General features: G+C 41.0%; 1 protein-coding gene across 1 annotated transcript; it reads right to left on the bottom strand.

Moving 5' to 3' along the window:
* Positions 1 to 3,184: 3,184 nt before the first annotated feature.
* LOC121929480 lies at positions 3,185 to 11,184 on the bottom strand. Its single transcript, XM_042465085.1, has 4 exons — positions 11,022 to 11,184; positions 5,430 to 5,840; positions 3,729 to 3,867; positions 3,185 to 3,519 (listed from the first exon to the last, which is right to left on the bottom strand). The coding sequence occupies exons 1-4, from the start codon at positions 11,119 to 11,121 to the stop codon at positions 3,396 to 3,398; spliced, it is 774 nt and encodes a 257-aa protein (XP_042321019.1). The 5' UTR covers positions 11,122 to 11,184; the 3' UTR covers positions 3,185 to 3,395.
* Between the last annotated feature and the right edge of the window lie 975 nt (positions 11,185 to 12,159).

Raw genomic sequence — 12,159 nt, forward strand, 5'->3', positions numbered from 1 at the left:
ATCTTATTCCTGCACCCCCACCCCAGTTATCTTTCCAACTGAGTTATGAATATTGAGTACATTCAGTCTTTACAGAGTTGTTACTGAATGGAGGTGCCTCTTTTGGCTTGATTTTTTAAAAATGTATTTCTTGAGACAACACAATTATCTCAAAAATGTTGTTGCCTTCCTTTTGTTGCACAGTGGAACTATTTTTTGCTACAAAGGTGCTAATATTCTGGAACTGACTCCAGCTTTATCCTCAGCTGGAAACAGTAATGTCTTTTCAGATGTGGAATCAAGATTGAAGATGATCTTACTGCAGCATGTATATAATGGATATTGATGAATATTTACTCTGTTAATCAGTTTTCCTCACCTGGTTGCTTTGTTTTTTAAATATAAAAACTGTTGCAGATACTCAAAAATGAGTTTCTGCCCTGTTTCCTTTCTTAGTTCTTGATTACTGTTTTCCATACTTTAGCAAACTCATCATCATTGACTTTGTCTGCCAAAGCTTTTCATTTCACAGTATGCCAAATTAAGTTCCAGCCAAGCATGGTCAAGTGAACTGTTCAAGCTTAACAATCTTTCTTAAATTATCTTAGTATTTATACTTACCAGATTCTAAAAATGCTCATGAAATGCACGCTATATCCTTGATGCTATGGCCAAAGATTTAGCAGGAAAATATGGTAGAATGAGTGGGGGGGAGGGAGAGGTAGAATTGAAAGATATAGCCATGTTAGTCTATAGAATCAGTATGTAGAGAGATCTTGTAGCACCTTTGTGACTAACTGAAAGAAAGAAATGGGCAGCATGAGCTTTCTTAGATTTCAGTCTACTTCCTCAGATGCATTTGCAAATGCATCTGAGGAAATAGTCCGAAGTTTACGAAAGCTCATGCTGCCCATTTCTTTCTTTCAGTTAGTCACAAAGGTGCTACAAGATCTCTCTGTGTAGGGAAGAAAAGAGATTAACTTGAACTATTTGCCAACAAGTGTAGATACTGTGCTGCCAAATACAACTCTGTATCAATGGAGGGGGGTAATAAAGATGCCCCCCAGAGGCACAAAGTGTATTTTGTTTATTCCATGTTGCCTATATGTTGAGTCAGATCATCCCAGACATCCCCTCTAAATCTGGTGAAATTCTATCCGCATTTTATTCTGCTGTTGTAACAGACAGAAATTTTATTTGTTTTATATAATATATCAGAACTTTAAAGTAACGTATAGAATAAAAAGTGCTCACATTTTTATGATTTCTATTCAGATTTCTGGTCTGCAGCCTCTGCTGTTCAGTAAATTTGAATATAAATGCAAATTTGAGTATAATCAAATGTAGTATATTCCTTAGGAGTTGTATTTTGATGGTACAGTTTGAACAAAAAAATCACTTTTGAGAATTTCAATTCTTTGCAAATTCCATTTCAAACACTCTTGAGAATTTCAGTGTTGAGCTGAAACTCTGTAAATACAATGTTCAAAACAAAATTACAGTATAAAGATACAGGTTACAATAAAAATATAATACCTAAAGAATATTCTTCAGGTGTAATATTTTACTGGCATTGATTCTGTTTTTGATATTTATGGAATGGGTTTTCTTCATTATTGATGGTCCTGTTTTCTGGGGTTTATTCTCTTTTGAGATTTTTCCCTTACTTTCTTGGCTGCAATCTCTCCCACCACACTTTGTGATAAGCACTGTATGCACACAAGAGATGTCACTAGAAGAATATCTGCAAGCTGAATTCTCTTGTTCCTCCAAAATGATAGTAGGGCATTCTGATTGAACAACATACTACGAAATTCCTTTTTTGCACTCCATAATATTGGCTGATGGGGAAGCTTAAATTTAATACCATGCCACACAGTGAATGTTGCTTATACAAGCAATGCAAGCATGAAGTGTTAGTATTTTCAACATGACTGGAAGTGTTCATGAAATACCTAAGACTGTCACCGAATCCATTAACAGGACATCTAGTTGATACTCTTAACAAATTCAGTATCGGGTAGTATATCATTCAGTATCGAGCAATATTTCATCACACTTCATTTCATACCAGATTAAAGCATAAACCCTATAGAGTTGCATGTCCCAGCACAGCCCTCTGAATTGTAAACAAGTATGAAACACTTGGCTGTGTATTATCATTCCTTCAATCAGTATTTCTGATTGTTTTGACATACCTTGAAACTGGTAGTACAAGAATCTGTATGAGAAAGGTTTTGTATAAATATCATTAAAAGCTTTATAATCAATTGGTGCTAATTTGTGAACAACATTCCAGTTGGGCCAACTTCAAGAGTTTTTAATTTGGTGGATAAAATGCCCAACCTTAGTAAAAGCTATGCTGTTCCATAAGAGAAACTAAATTAAAATGCAACCAGAAACAAAGCAAGCTTTTGAGTTCTTCAGAACTCTGAACTAGATGTTGAGCAGAAAAACTAAAAAAGCTGGTTTGATGTTATAATCACAATTTCTTAATTGATTCACAGTCTAAAACAGTTTAAACTGTTTTTACTAGATTTAAATTACTGTATATACTCGACTGTAAGTTGACCTCATGTTTAAGTTGAGGGCAGGTTTTGAGGTCAAAAATACATATTTTGATATGACCCATGGATAAGTCGAGGATGGGACCTAGGGGCATGTAACAAAGGATCTAAAGGGTGAAGCAAAGGAAAACAATGCCAAAGAACTTACAAAATTCCAACAGGCATAACTGTTTCTGCTCACACCAAAGGTTGGATGGATGAGAGAATAGAAGGGAGTCAATGTTTCACCAAGGGGTTGTGCCTTTTTTATATAATTGTAAAAGTACAGGACTTTGATCAATCGATCCAGGCGTTTGGGATCAATTGTTTTATCCTGAATGACTCTGGGTAATATTTTTAAATAATGTTTTAAAACAGGCAAATGCAGAAACAAATTGAATGCACACAACAACAACAACCAACTCACTTTCTCTCTCTAACATTTAATTTTAAAAAAAATACTTGGTAGAAATGGGTAAATATTCATAGCTGCGAACACATTTTTGGTATTGAGTCTTGAAATTCTTTAATCCTTTTTGTCTCTTCTTCCTGTTTTAAAGCCATCACTCCCCATTCACCCTGAATTAAACAAATTTTAAAAGCTGTCATGGGCAGTCAGTCAGCAAGTAACTGTCTATACTGATACAAAAAGGAAAGGAAGGACAGAAAGGGGGGAAAGAAAGGAGTTTATTTTCTAAGCCTTTCCCTGTGAACATAACAAATGGAGAATTGAATGACTTTCTCAAATGGCTTATATCTTGCAAAGACTGCTGTGTGGAATATAGCATTAAGCAGAAGTGTTTATACAAGTGGGCTTTCTTCTGGGCTTACTGCTTCCAAACCCAGGGTCCCCAAGGTCCAAAACAGGTTTTACGGGTATATCGGGGAATTTGCTCTTCTGTCTGGTTCAGTCATTTCAGCCTCAGCTTCTGCAGGTTTGATTTTTGCAGTGCCATCCTCTTTGGATGTGCTGGGATTTGAAAAACATTGGTCCCTAAAATAGAAATGAAATTGTTTTAGTTAGTGAATCTTTATGGAGGAAAGTGATAATTTTAAACAGTAGCAGAAACTCTTCTAGAACATGGCCACATAGCCCCAAAAACCCACAAAAAAACAGTAGCAATAATGTTAAAATTTCACTAGAAACATCATCTCAATGCTAAAATAATGGAAGGGAAAATTCAAAATGCAACATTGACTTACTGTTTCTTTTTCACACGTAATGAAACCAATTTCTCCAGAAGGAGCATTATTACTATAATCCAACCAGTGACTGATATAACAGAGAGGATAATGTATTCCATCGGGTCTGCAGCCTCTGCTCTTTGCTCGTCCTGAATTCCTACAGGGATGTAACACAGAAGTCTATCATATTGATCACAATATCCCATGCTGGAGGTGCATCATGATGGCACATGCCGTCTGGAGTGGAGCGCACCATCATGGTGCCCTGCGGGTAGAGTTAGGGGCTGCATGTCAGTACTCTGTGCCTATGCGCACAAACTGCCATGTCCTCGTTGATCCAGAGGATGCATGCCCTGACTAAGTAACAGAACAAAAATGAAGGCATAAAGAATAATAGAATAAACAGAAATCTATTCATACAGCTGCTTTTTAAATGGTTTAGAAATAAGCTTAAACCCACTTTCAGGATATTTGATATTTTCCCCACTGGCTGAGGTCCTCATTTACACTACTCAAAAATGGATTGGGTGTTAAATCCCAGGATCTGAAATCTTTGGATGGCCCAGGCCTCAGGAGGTCTGAACGGTGAAACAAACCAAGAAAACACTACAAAATAGAAGTTGCAACTTGCAGACAGAGAGTGCTGTAATGTTGCTAAATTCAAGGAGAAAGGTTGCTCTTTCACCAGGCCTTTGATCCAGGCCTTTCTTCAGCAGTCTGGAGAAGAGAAGGTTAAGAGGTGATATGATAGCCCTGTTTAAATATCTGAAGGGATGTCATATTGAGGAGGGAGCAAGCTTGTTTTCTGCTGCTCCAGAGACTAAGACCCAGAGCAATGGATGTAAGCTCCAGGAAAAGTGCTTCCACCTCAACATTAGGAGGAACTTCCTGACAGTAAGGGCTGTTTGACAGTGGAACAAACTCCTTCCTCGGAGTGTAGTGGAGTCTGCTTCCTTAGAGGTTTTTAAACAGAGGCTGGATGGCTATCTTTTGGGGATACTTTGATTTGGATTTCCTGCATGGCAGAATGGGGTTGTGGTCTCTTCCAAGTCTATGATTCTATATAAATATATAATGGACCCTTGTTATAATCTGGGGCTTGGTTTCAAGATCCCTTGTGGATAAGAAAATCTGTGGATGCTTAACTCCCATTAAATATAACGACATAACAAAATGATGTCCCTTATAAAAAATGGAAAATCAAGGTTTGATATTTGAAATTTATACTTTTTTTTTAACATTTTCAAACCATGGATGCTTGAATCCGTGTATTAAAAATCTGTGTATAAGAAGGGCCGACTGTATAACAAAATAGACCAGTTGAATTGCATTCAATTTGATTACCATGTTACCAAACTACTGAAAAAAATATGACATAATAGTGTCAATTAAAAAGCATAACTATTTCTTTCATAGGAGTTTATCAAATGGGAGGAATTTCTTTTAAATTCGAATGAAAAGAAAGTGGGGCCAGAACGCATTCACTTAAAGTCGCTAGTTTAGTGCAATTACATGAATACGCATTGCATTCGAACTGGCTCCCCATTGCCCAAAAATAGCATGCCATTGCCCGAATTTGCGTGTGGCAGTCTATCACGCAATAACGTGAAACTCCATGATTGCGTTCAGATTGCCATTGGATTATACTTCCAATTTCCCTTGTCTGATAAACTCCATAGTTTCATTTCACTTTTGACTGAAATAGAGAAATGTTTCTACCTTCGTCTGTGGAAGTTTCTTTGGTTTCAGAATTATAACTGGCTCCTGACTTGGATTTGGCAGGCGTCTCAGTGACTGTCTGATGGAACTGTCTTCTAACTTGAAAATCACTGCCTTCAACTACTATCGAATCTATGTTTATCTCTTGGTCAGTGATATCATTGAGAGCAACTTGTAAATCAAGAAGTTCTTTTGAATCATTTCCATTGTCCGTAGCCGTGTGAGTCTTGCTTGAAGTGTCAGCAGAATGGGCTTGTACATTAAAAGTTTCACCTTTTTGTACTATATCATAATTCCCATCAGAAATATTGTCCATATTGCGAAACAAAGTTTTTTTCTTTTTATGTGCTCCCGCCGTCTTCAAATTCACAGTTGGAGACTCCAGATAAGAAAGCTTATTGACAGAGGATACTAAAACAGAAATGAGAGAGCTCTCTGAAGCCTCAGTCTTGCTATTATTATTTCCATGAATACCTATATAGAGAGTTGCCATAACTGTCTTCCTCCAAACTGGGACAAATGTAAAAAATGTAGCACAAATATAGGACGTTTTGTAAATGGAGGACACAAGCAACTAAAAAACAAAAAAATTAATAAATTCAAAAAGCATTAATATAAACGCATGCTTCTTAGGCATGCTCAAAATGGAGGACATTTTGACATTCTTCCTGGATAGAAGTTTGGGATGTAGCTTTGTGTGGTGAATAGGACTCTGGAGACCAGGGTTCACTTCCCTGCCTATGGATGACCTCAAGCTCAAGCAAGTCACATTCTCTCATCCTCCTCAGCAGGAAACCCTGGCAAAACTCCTCTGAACAAACCTTGCCAAGCAAACACCAGGATAGATTTGCTTTAGGGTCACCATATGATGGAAAACAACTTGAAGGTACACAAGAATAAAAACAACAACTGAGTACTGTATCTTTAAGTGCAGTGGAGAGTTCAGCATGGTGTAGTGGCCTAGGACAATGGGAGACCAGGGTTCAAATTCCAGCTCGGCCATGGAAACCCACTAGGTGACTGGACAGCGAGTCACACTCTTTCAGCCTCTCAGGAGAAAGTAAAGGCAACCCTCCCTAGAAACTTGCCAATATATATATATTCATTTTTGTGGGGTTTTAAACAAGAAAATAAGAGGTTACCCCACACCAGCATAGTATAGTGGTTTGAGCATTGGACTGTAAAGCTGGAGACCAGAGTTTGATTCCCTGCTTGTCCATGTAAACCCATTGGGTGATCTTGGGCAAGTCACACTCTCTCAGCCTCTCAGGGGAAGCTAAAGGCAACCCCCCCTGAATAAACTTGCCAAGGTCGCCATAAGTTGGAAAAGAGTTGAAGGCAAACACAACAACAACAGGAGGAAGAAGGGGGGAGAAGAAAAATGAAGGAGAAGGAGAAAAGAAGGAGAAAGAAGAATAGGAAAAAGAAGATAAAAATAAGAGGAGGAGGAGGAAGAGGGGAAGAAGAAGAGGAGGAAGAGTGGAAGAAGAAGAAGAAGAAGAAGAGGAGGAGGAGGAGGAGAAGAGGAGGAGGAGGAAGAGTGGAAGAAGAGGAGGAGGAGGAAGAGGGGAGGAGGAGGAGAAGAGGAAAGGCTTCTTTCTCCTCTTCAGCTCCGTCCCCGGCAGTGGGGCCAAAGAAGGGAAAGAACCTTCTCCCCCTCGGCTTCGTCCCGGGCGGCCAGCGGAGCCAAAGAGGTGAGAGAAGCCCCCCGCCAAAGGAGAGAGGCCTACATAGGCCTCTCTCTTTCCCCCACCACCGCTGTCGCAGTAAACACATGGTAAATGGCAGTGGCGGCCCCAACCTCCTGACGTGCCACCACAGCCCTGCCCAGGCCTACCTGGGTTCCTCCTCCTCTGAGCCAGCCACTGTCCCTTGTGGGCAGTTGGAGATGCTGCAGGCAGCCTGCAGGTCCTCCTGTGGCCAAGGCTAGAGGAGGAGGAAGCGCAGCAGAGGCACGCGAGCGCCCGGGCCCCTTGGGGCTGGGACAAATTGCCAAAACTGGGCCGGGACAATCCCAGGGCCCCAAACCCAGCATTGTCCCAGGTAAAACCAGGATATGGCAATGTTATATATATATATGTTTGAACACCAAGAGGGGGCCTGCTCACCTGCATAATGCTTTGAATTATAATAGGTTGGCAATAGCCCTAAAACATTTTCTATTGAGTGAGGTTAATTTTATAGTGTAGAGAATTAGATGCCTGAAAAGTTATACAGAATAAGAAATAGTTGGATATGCTGTACAAAAGCTCTATTTTTGAGATAGGTCTAATTATGGGATGGAGACAGTTTTGGTCACCTTCTTGACCTAGGCAGAGAACTGGATTGTGCAGTGTGTTCCTATTGGTTTTGCTGGACCTTTTGTTGGTTTTGCATACCATTGACTATGGTATCCTTCTGAACTGCATCTCTGGGACAGGGCTCGGGGGGGCACAGTTTTTACTGCAATCTATCTTGGAGGAGCAAACTTAGAAGGTGGTGTTGAGAACTCTTATTTGATATCCTGGCTATTGGTCTGTTTTGGAGTTTTAGTCTCATCAGTGTGTTGATGACACACTATCTCTTTTTCCTGTCCAGTTCCAAGGAACCTGTCTCACTACCTGTGTCTATTGTCATTAATGGTCTGGATAAGAGTGAACAAATTGAAACTTAATCCAGACAAGACAGTGGCTAGTCAGGGGGTAGGGATTCTTCCTGTGTTGGATGGGAGTTAGAGGCCTCCTGAAATCTCAGGTTTGCAGCTTGAGTATGTTCCTGGATGAAGATCTGTGCCTGGCTGCCCAGATTTGGGCTTTGACCAGGAGTGCATCTACAAAGATAAAACTAGCATGCTTACTATGTCCGTTCCTTGAGCCATCAGATCTGGCTATGGTGACACATGCCTTAATTACATCCCATTTGGACTACTGTAATGTGCTCTGTACATGGAAACCATTACAAAACATAAGCAAGCCCAAAATGCTGTGGTTAGGTTGCTGATGAGACATGTTATAGGGAGCATGTGACTCCCCTGTCAAAAAAGCTTCACTTATTACCAGTTTGTTTCCAGGCATAATTCAAAGTGCTGGTTTTGACCTTTAAAAGCTGTAAATAGCTTGGGTCCAGACTATATGAAAAGCCATAATCTCCTCATATAAACCTTAGCAGCAAATCTTAATAATTGCAAGAGAGGTCTTTCTCTCATTCCCACCACCTTCACAGGGACAGTTGGCAAGGCCTTGGGAGACAGCCTTCTCCATGGCTACTCCCAGACTGGAATTCACTTTCACAGGGGTTCAGTTGGTCCCTTCCCTGCTGTCTTTCTGAAGCAGGTGAAGACATTTTTATTTAGGCAAGCTTTTGAACTGTGAATTTGATGCAATTAAAGTATGTATGTAAATCATGTTCTATTTTCTAATTCTTTTCTTTTACTTTAATTGAAACCACGTTTTATATATACAGTATTTAAGTGTTTTAACTGTTTTCTAGTATGTTTTTAGTAATATTTAATTCCTTTTAAATTTTTCTACATTACTGTTTTAGCTATATCTTTTACAAGCCACCTTGAATCCCACTTGGGAGAAAGACAGGATATCAGTTCAATAAACAGAAAAATAATATGTGTGCATCTGCACATTTGTGTACGTGTGAGTGCATGTGTATGAATGGGGTCTGCCTAATCAGATGGTCATGCAGTGCACCTGCGTCATACGTGGGTGCGCTATACGTGGCTTTCAACTTACATTGAAAGCCACACAACAAACAGGAAATGGTGTGTATGTCCATGGCACATGTGCTGCGCTGCGACACATGCAAGAGCCCCATTATTTTCTATGGGGCTCAAGCATACACAGAATTTGCCTTAAGCAAGATGTTCCAGAATGGATTCCTAAGACAAGGGCACACTATAGTTGGATGGCCCTAGCTAGTGCTGGAATAAAGTCTCTAACCTTTTTTTGCTGAGAGCCAATTCAGTTCCCTTTCCTTAAAAGATTCCGCACTCTTGGTCTACTGAGTGCCCAGTGGAAAGATACACTTTTCTAGCTGCTGTATCACACTGCTGACTCATGTCCAGCTTGTGGTCCACTAAGACTCTCAAATCCCTTTCTTGGCAGAGATTGACTTCCAACAAATATCAGGATAGTTAAAATCCCCCAATACAACTACATCGCTCATACTGAATGTGTGTTCAATGAAGGCATCATTCAAGTCCTCAAGTTCTTCTGTTGAGGAGAGATGGAAATAGTCATGGCCCAGCCACCTCTGGAAGTACCAAATGGTGAGTAGCAGCTGACAACAGTCCGACTGCTGCCACCAGCACTTCAGCCACAGCTTCCAGGGGTGTCATAGCCACTGCTGCTGCTACCCTGTAATCAGCGATTGTACATCACATTTGATTGGAAAATGGCGAAGCTGCCCTTCTTCCTGACTCAAGTGGCTGGATTTACAGTTGAGCAGGAGTGGTCTTATCCATCTGAAGCTGTCAAAGTGAATTGCACTGGCACACACCCCAAAGGTGAAGCAGCAGAGTGGCTAGTGCATTTGTTAAGGAAGGGGCATCGGTGTTGAACAACTATATTAAATTAGAAAGCTGAGCTAAAAGTAACAAAATGAATTTTAACAGAGAGAAATGTAAGATACTACACTTGGGCAGTAAAAATCAAATGCACGGCTATAGGATGGGTGACACCTGGTTTGACAACAATGCATGTGAAAGAGATCAAGGAATCTTACTAGCCCATAGTAGCCCAATCATGAAGTCCAAGCCCCTGCCATGCAGGAATACACAATAAAAGAACCCCTGACATGAACATGATTCAACAATGTGATGCCGCAGCTAAAAAAGCCAATGAGATTTTATGCTGCATCAATGGAAGTACAATGTCTAATTCAAGCGAAGTAATAGTACCATTCTATTCTGCTAGGCCTCAACTGAACTACTGTGTCCAGTTTCCAGCACCACAATTAAAAAGGATGTTGACAAGCTGGAGTGTGTACAGAGAAGGGCAGTCAATATGGTGAAAGGTCTGGAAACCATGCTATATGAGGAGCAACTTAGGGAGCTGCATATGTTTAGCCTACAGAACTCAAGGTTAAGAGGTGATATGATAGCCCTGTTTAAATATTTGAAACAATGTCATACTGAAGACCTGGGGCAATGGAGTCAAACTACAGAAAAAGAGAATCCACCTCAACATTAGGAGGAACTTCCTGACAGTAAGGGCTGTTTGACAGTACACACTCCTTCCTCCGAGTGTAGTGGAGTCTCCTTCCTTAGAGGTCTTTAAACAGAGGCTGGATGGCTATCTGTCAGGGATGCTTTGATTGAGAGTTCTTGCATGGCAGAAAGGGGTTGGACTAGATGGCCCTTGTGGTCTCTTCCAATTCTATGATTCTATATACAGTGGATCCTTATTATAGTCTGGGGCTTGGTTCCAAGATCCCCCATGGATAACAAAATCCGTGGATGCTCAAGTCCCATTAAATATAATGACCTAGCAAAATGGTGTCCCTTATAAAAAAAATGGGAAATCAAGGTTTGACATTTGAAATGTATCCTAAGGTATTGCTCTTATTATTTCCATGAATACCTATATATGTCTAGCTGCTCACCTGCCTCTAGGCTGCGGGGCCCTTTAAGAGGGGCGCCTCCCACCAGAGCGAAGAGAAGCAAGAGAAGGAGAGGGAGAGAAGACCAAGCCAGTCCCTCCATCTCAGGGCACCAACAGGTTGCTGCTGTCCAGAACTTTTCTCAGCTGCTTCCTTTCCCAGCCAGAGGCTGCCTCCTTGGGTTCTGTTCAGCCAACGAGAGAGAGAGACTGCTTTGCTGACAAGACGTGCCTTTGACATTTATGACGTCAGCGACTTCAGTGATCAAGGGCCAGAAAAACAGCCTTGGGGCCCCCTCTAGCCCACACCATTGAAAACCTGGCATCTGGCATAATACTGGGTCAATTGAGGGTGAAGGGAAGAGAAGGGACTCTTGCTGTGTGTTTTTAGGTCACTTCCCATTGATAAAACCCTAGGCCAAACCTATCATGGGGCTTTCTTGGCAAGATTTGTTCAGAGGGAATTTGCCGCTGCCTTCTCTGAGGCTGAGAGAGTGTGACATCCTCAAGGTCACCCAGTAGGTTTCCATTGCCAAGTGGGGATTTGAACCCTGGTCCCCCAGAGTCCTAATCCAGCATTCAAGAGAGCAAGGGATTCAAACTATAGGAAAAGAGATTCCATGGCCATCGATTGTGGGGTGCTTTGATTGTGTATTCCTGCATGTCAGGGAGTAGGGACTGGATGGCTCTTGAGGTCTCTTCCAACTCTATGATTCCTCCTGTGGAATTCTGGGATTTGTAGTTTTGGAAAGGGTATTTAGCATTCACAGCCAGAGATTTCGAGGGCCTTACCAAACAAGATTCCATAGGATGGACCACAAGTAGAGTGCTATATTTTTATATTATGAATGGACACCAGTTGAGGAAGTTGCATGCTGTGTGTTAAGCCCACAAAGCCCTGCAGTCTTCAGATCTGAAACCCTCTGAAGCTATATAGTTATTGCAGGGATGGTGAAGGGGAGAAGGGGGAAGTATTTTTTTTTTCTTCTCAGTCCTTCAAAAAGACCCCCAGAATAAGACCCAAACAGATCCCTAAACTGTAGTACTGTACTCCTTTTAGTGATCTGAGAGCAAGCTGTCAAATGGGGTTGCAGAACCCATTTATAGAATGTTAATTAGAGATTGCATATTTGATTTACAGC

The sequence above is a fragment of the Sceloporus undulatus genome, chromosome 4 (assembly GCF_019175285.1).
Source record: "Sceloporus undulatus isolate JIND9_A2432 ecotype Alabama chromosome 4, SceUnd_v1.1, whole genome shotgun sequence".
In the NCBI taxonomy this organism is placed as follows: domain Eukaryota; kingdom Metazoa; phylum Chordata; class Lepidosauria; order Squamata; family Phrynosomatidae; genus Sceloporus; species Sceloporus undulatus.

Excerpts from the sequence above, each read along its gene's own strand:
- LOC121929480 (XM_042465085.1), bottom strand. The coding sequence starts at position 11,121 with ATGGAGGGACTGGCTTGGTCTTCTCTCCCTCTCCTTCTCTTGCTTCTC. Across the intron at positions 5,841-11,021 it reads GCCCCGCAGCCTAGAGGCAG|TATCCTCTGTCAATAAGCTT; the intron begins GTGAGCAGCTAG and ends TTTCTGTTTTAG. Across the intron at positions 3,520-3,728 it reads TTACGTGTGAAAAAGAAACA|GGACCAATGTTTTTCAAATC; the intron begins GTAAGTCAATGT and ends TTTCTATTTTAG.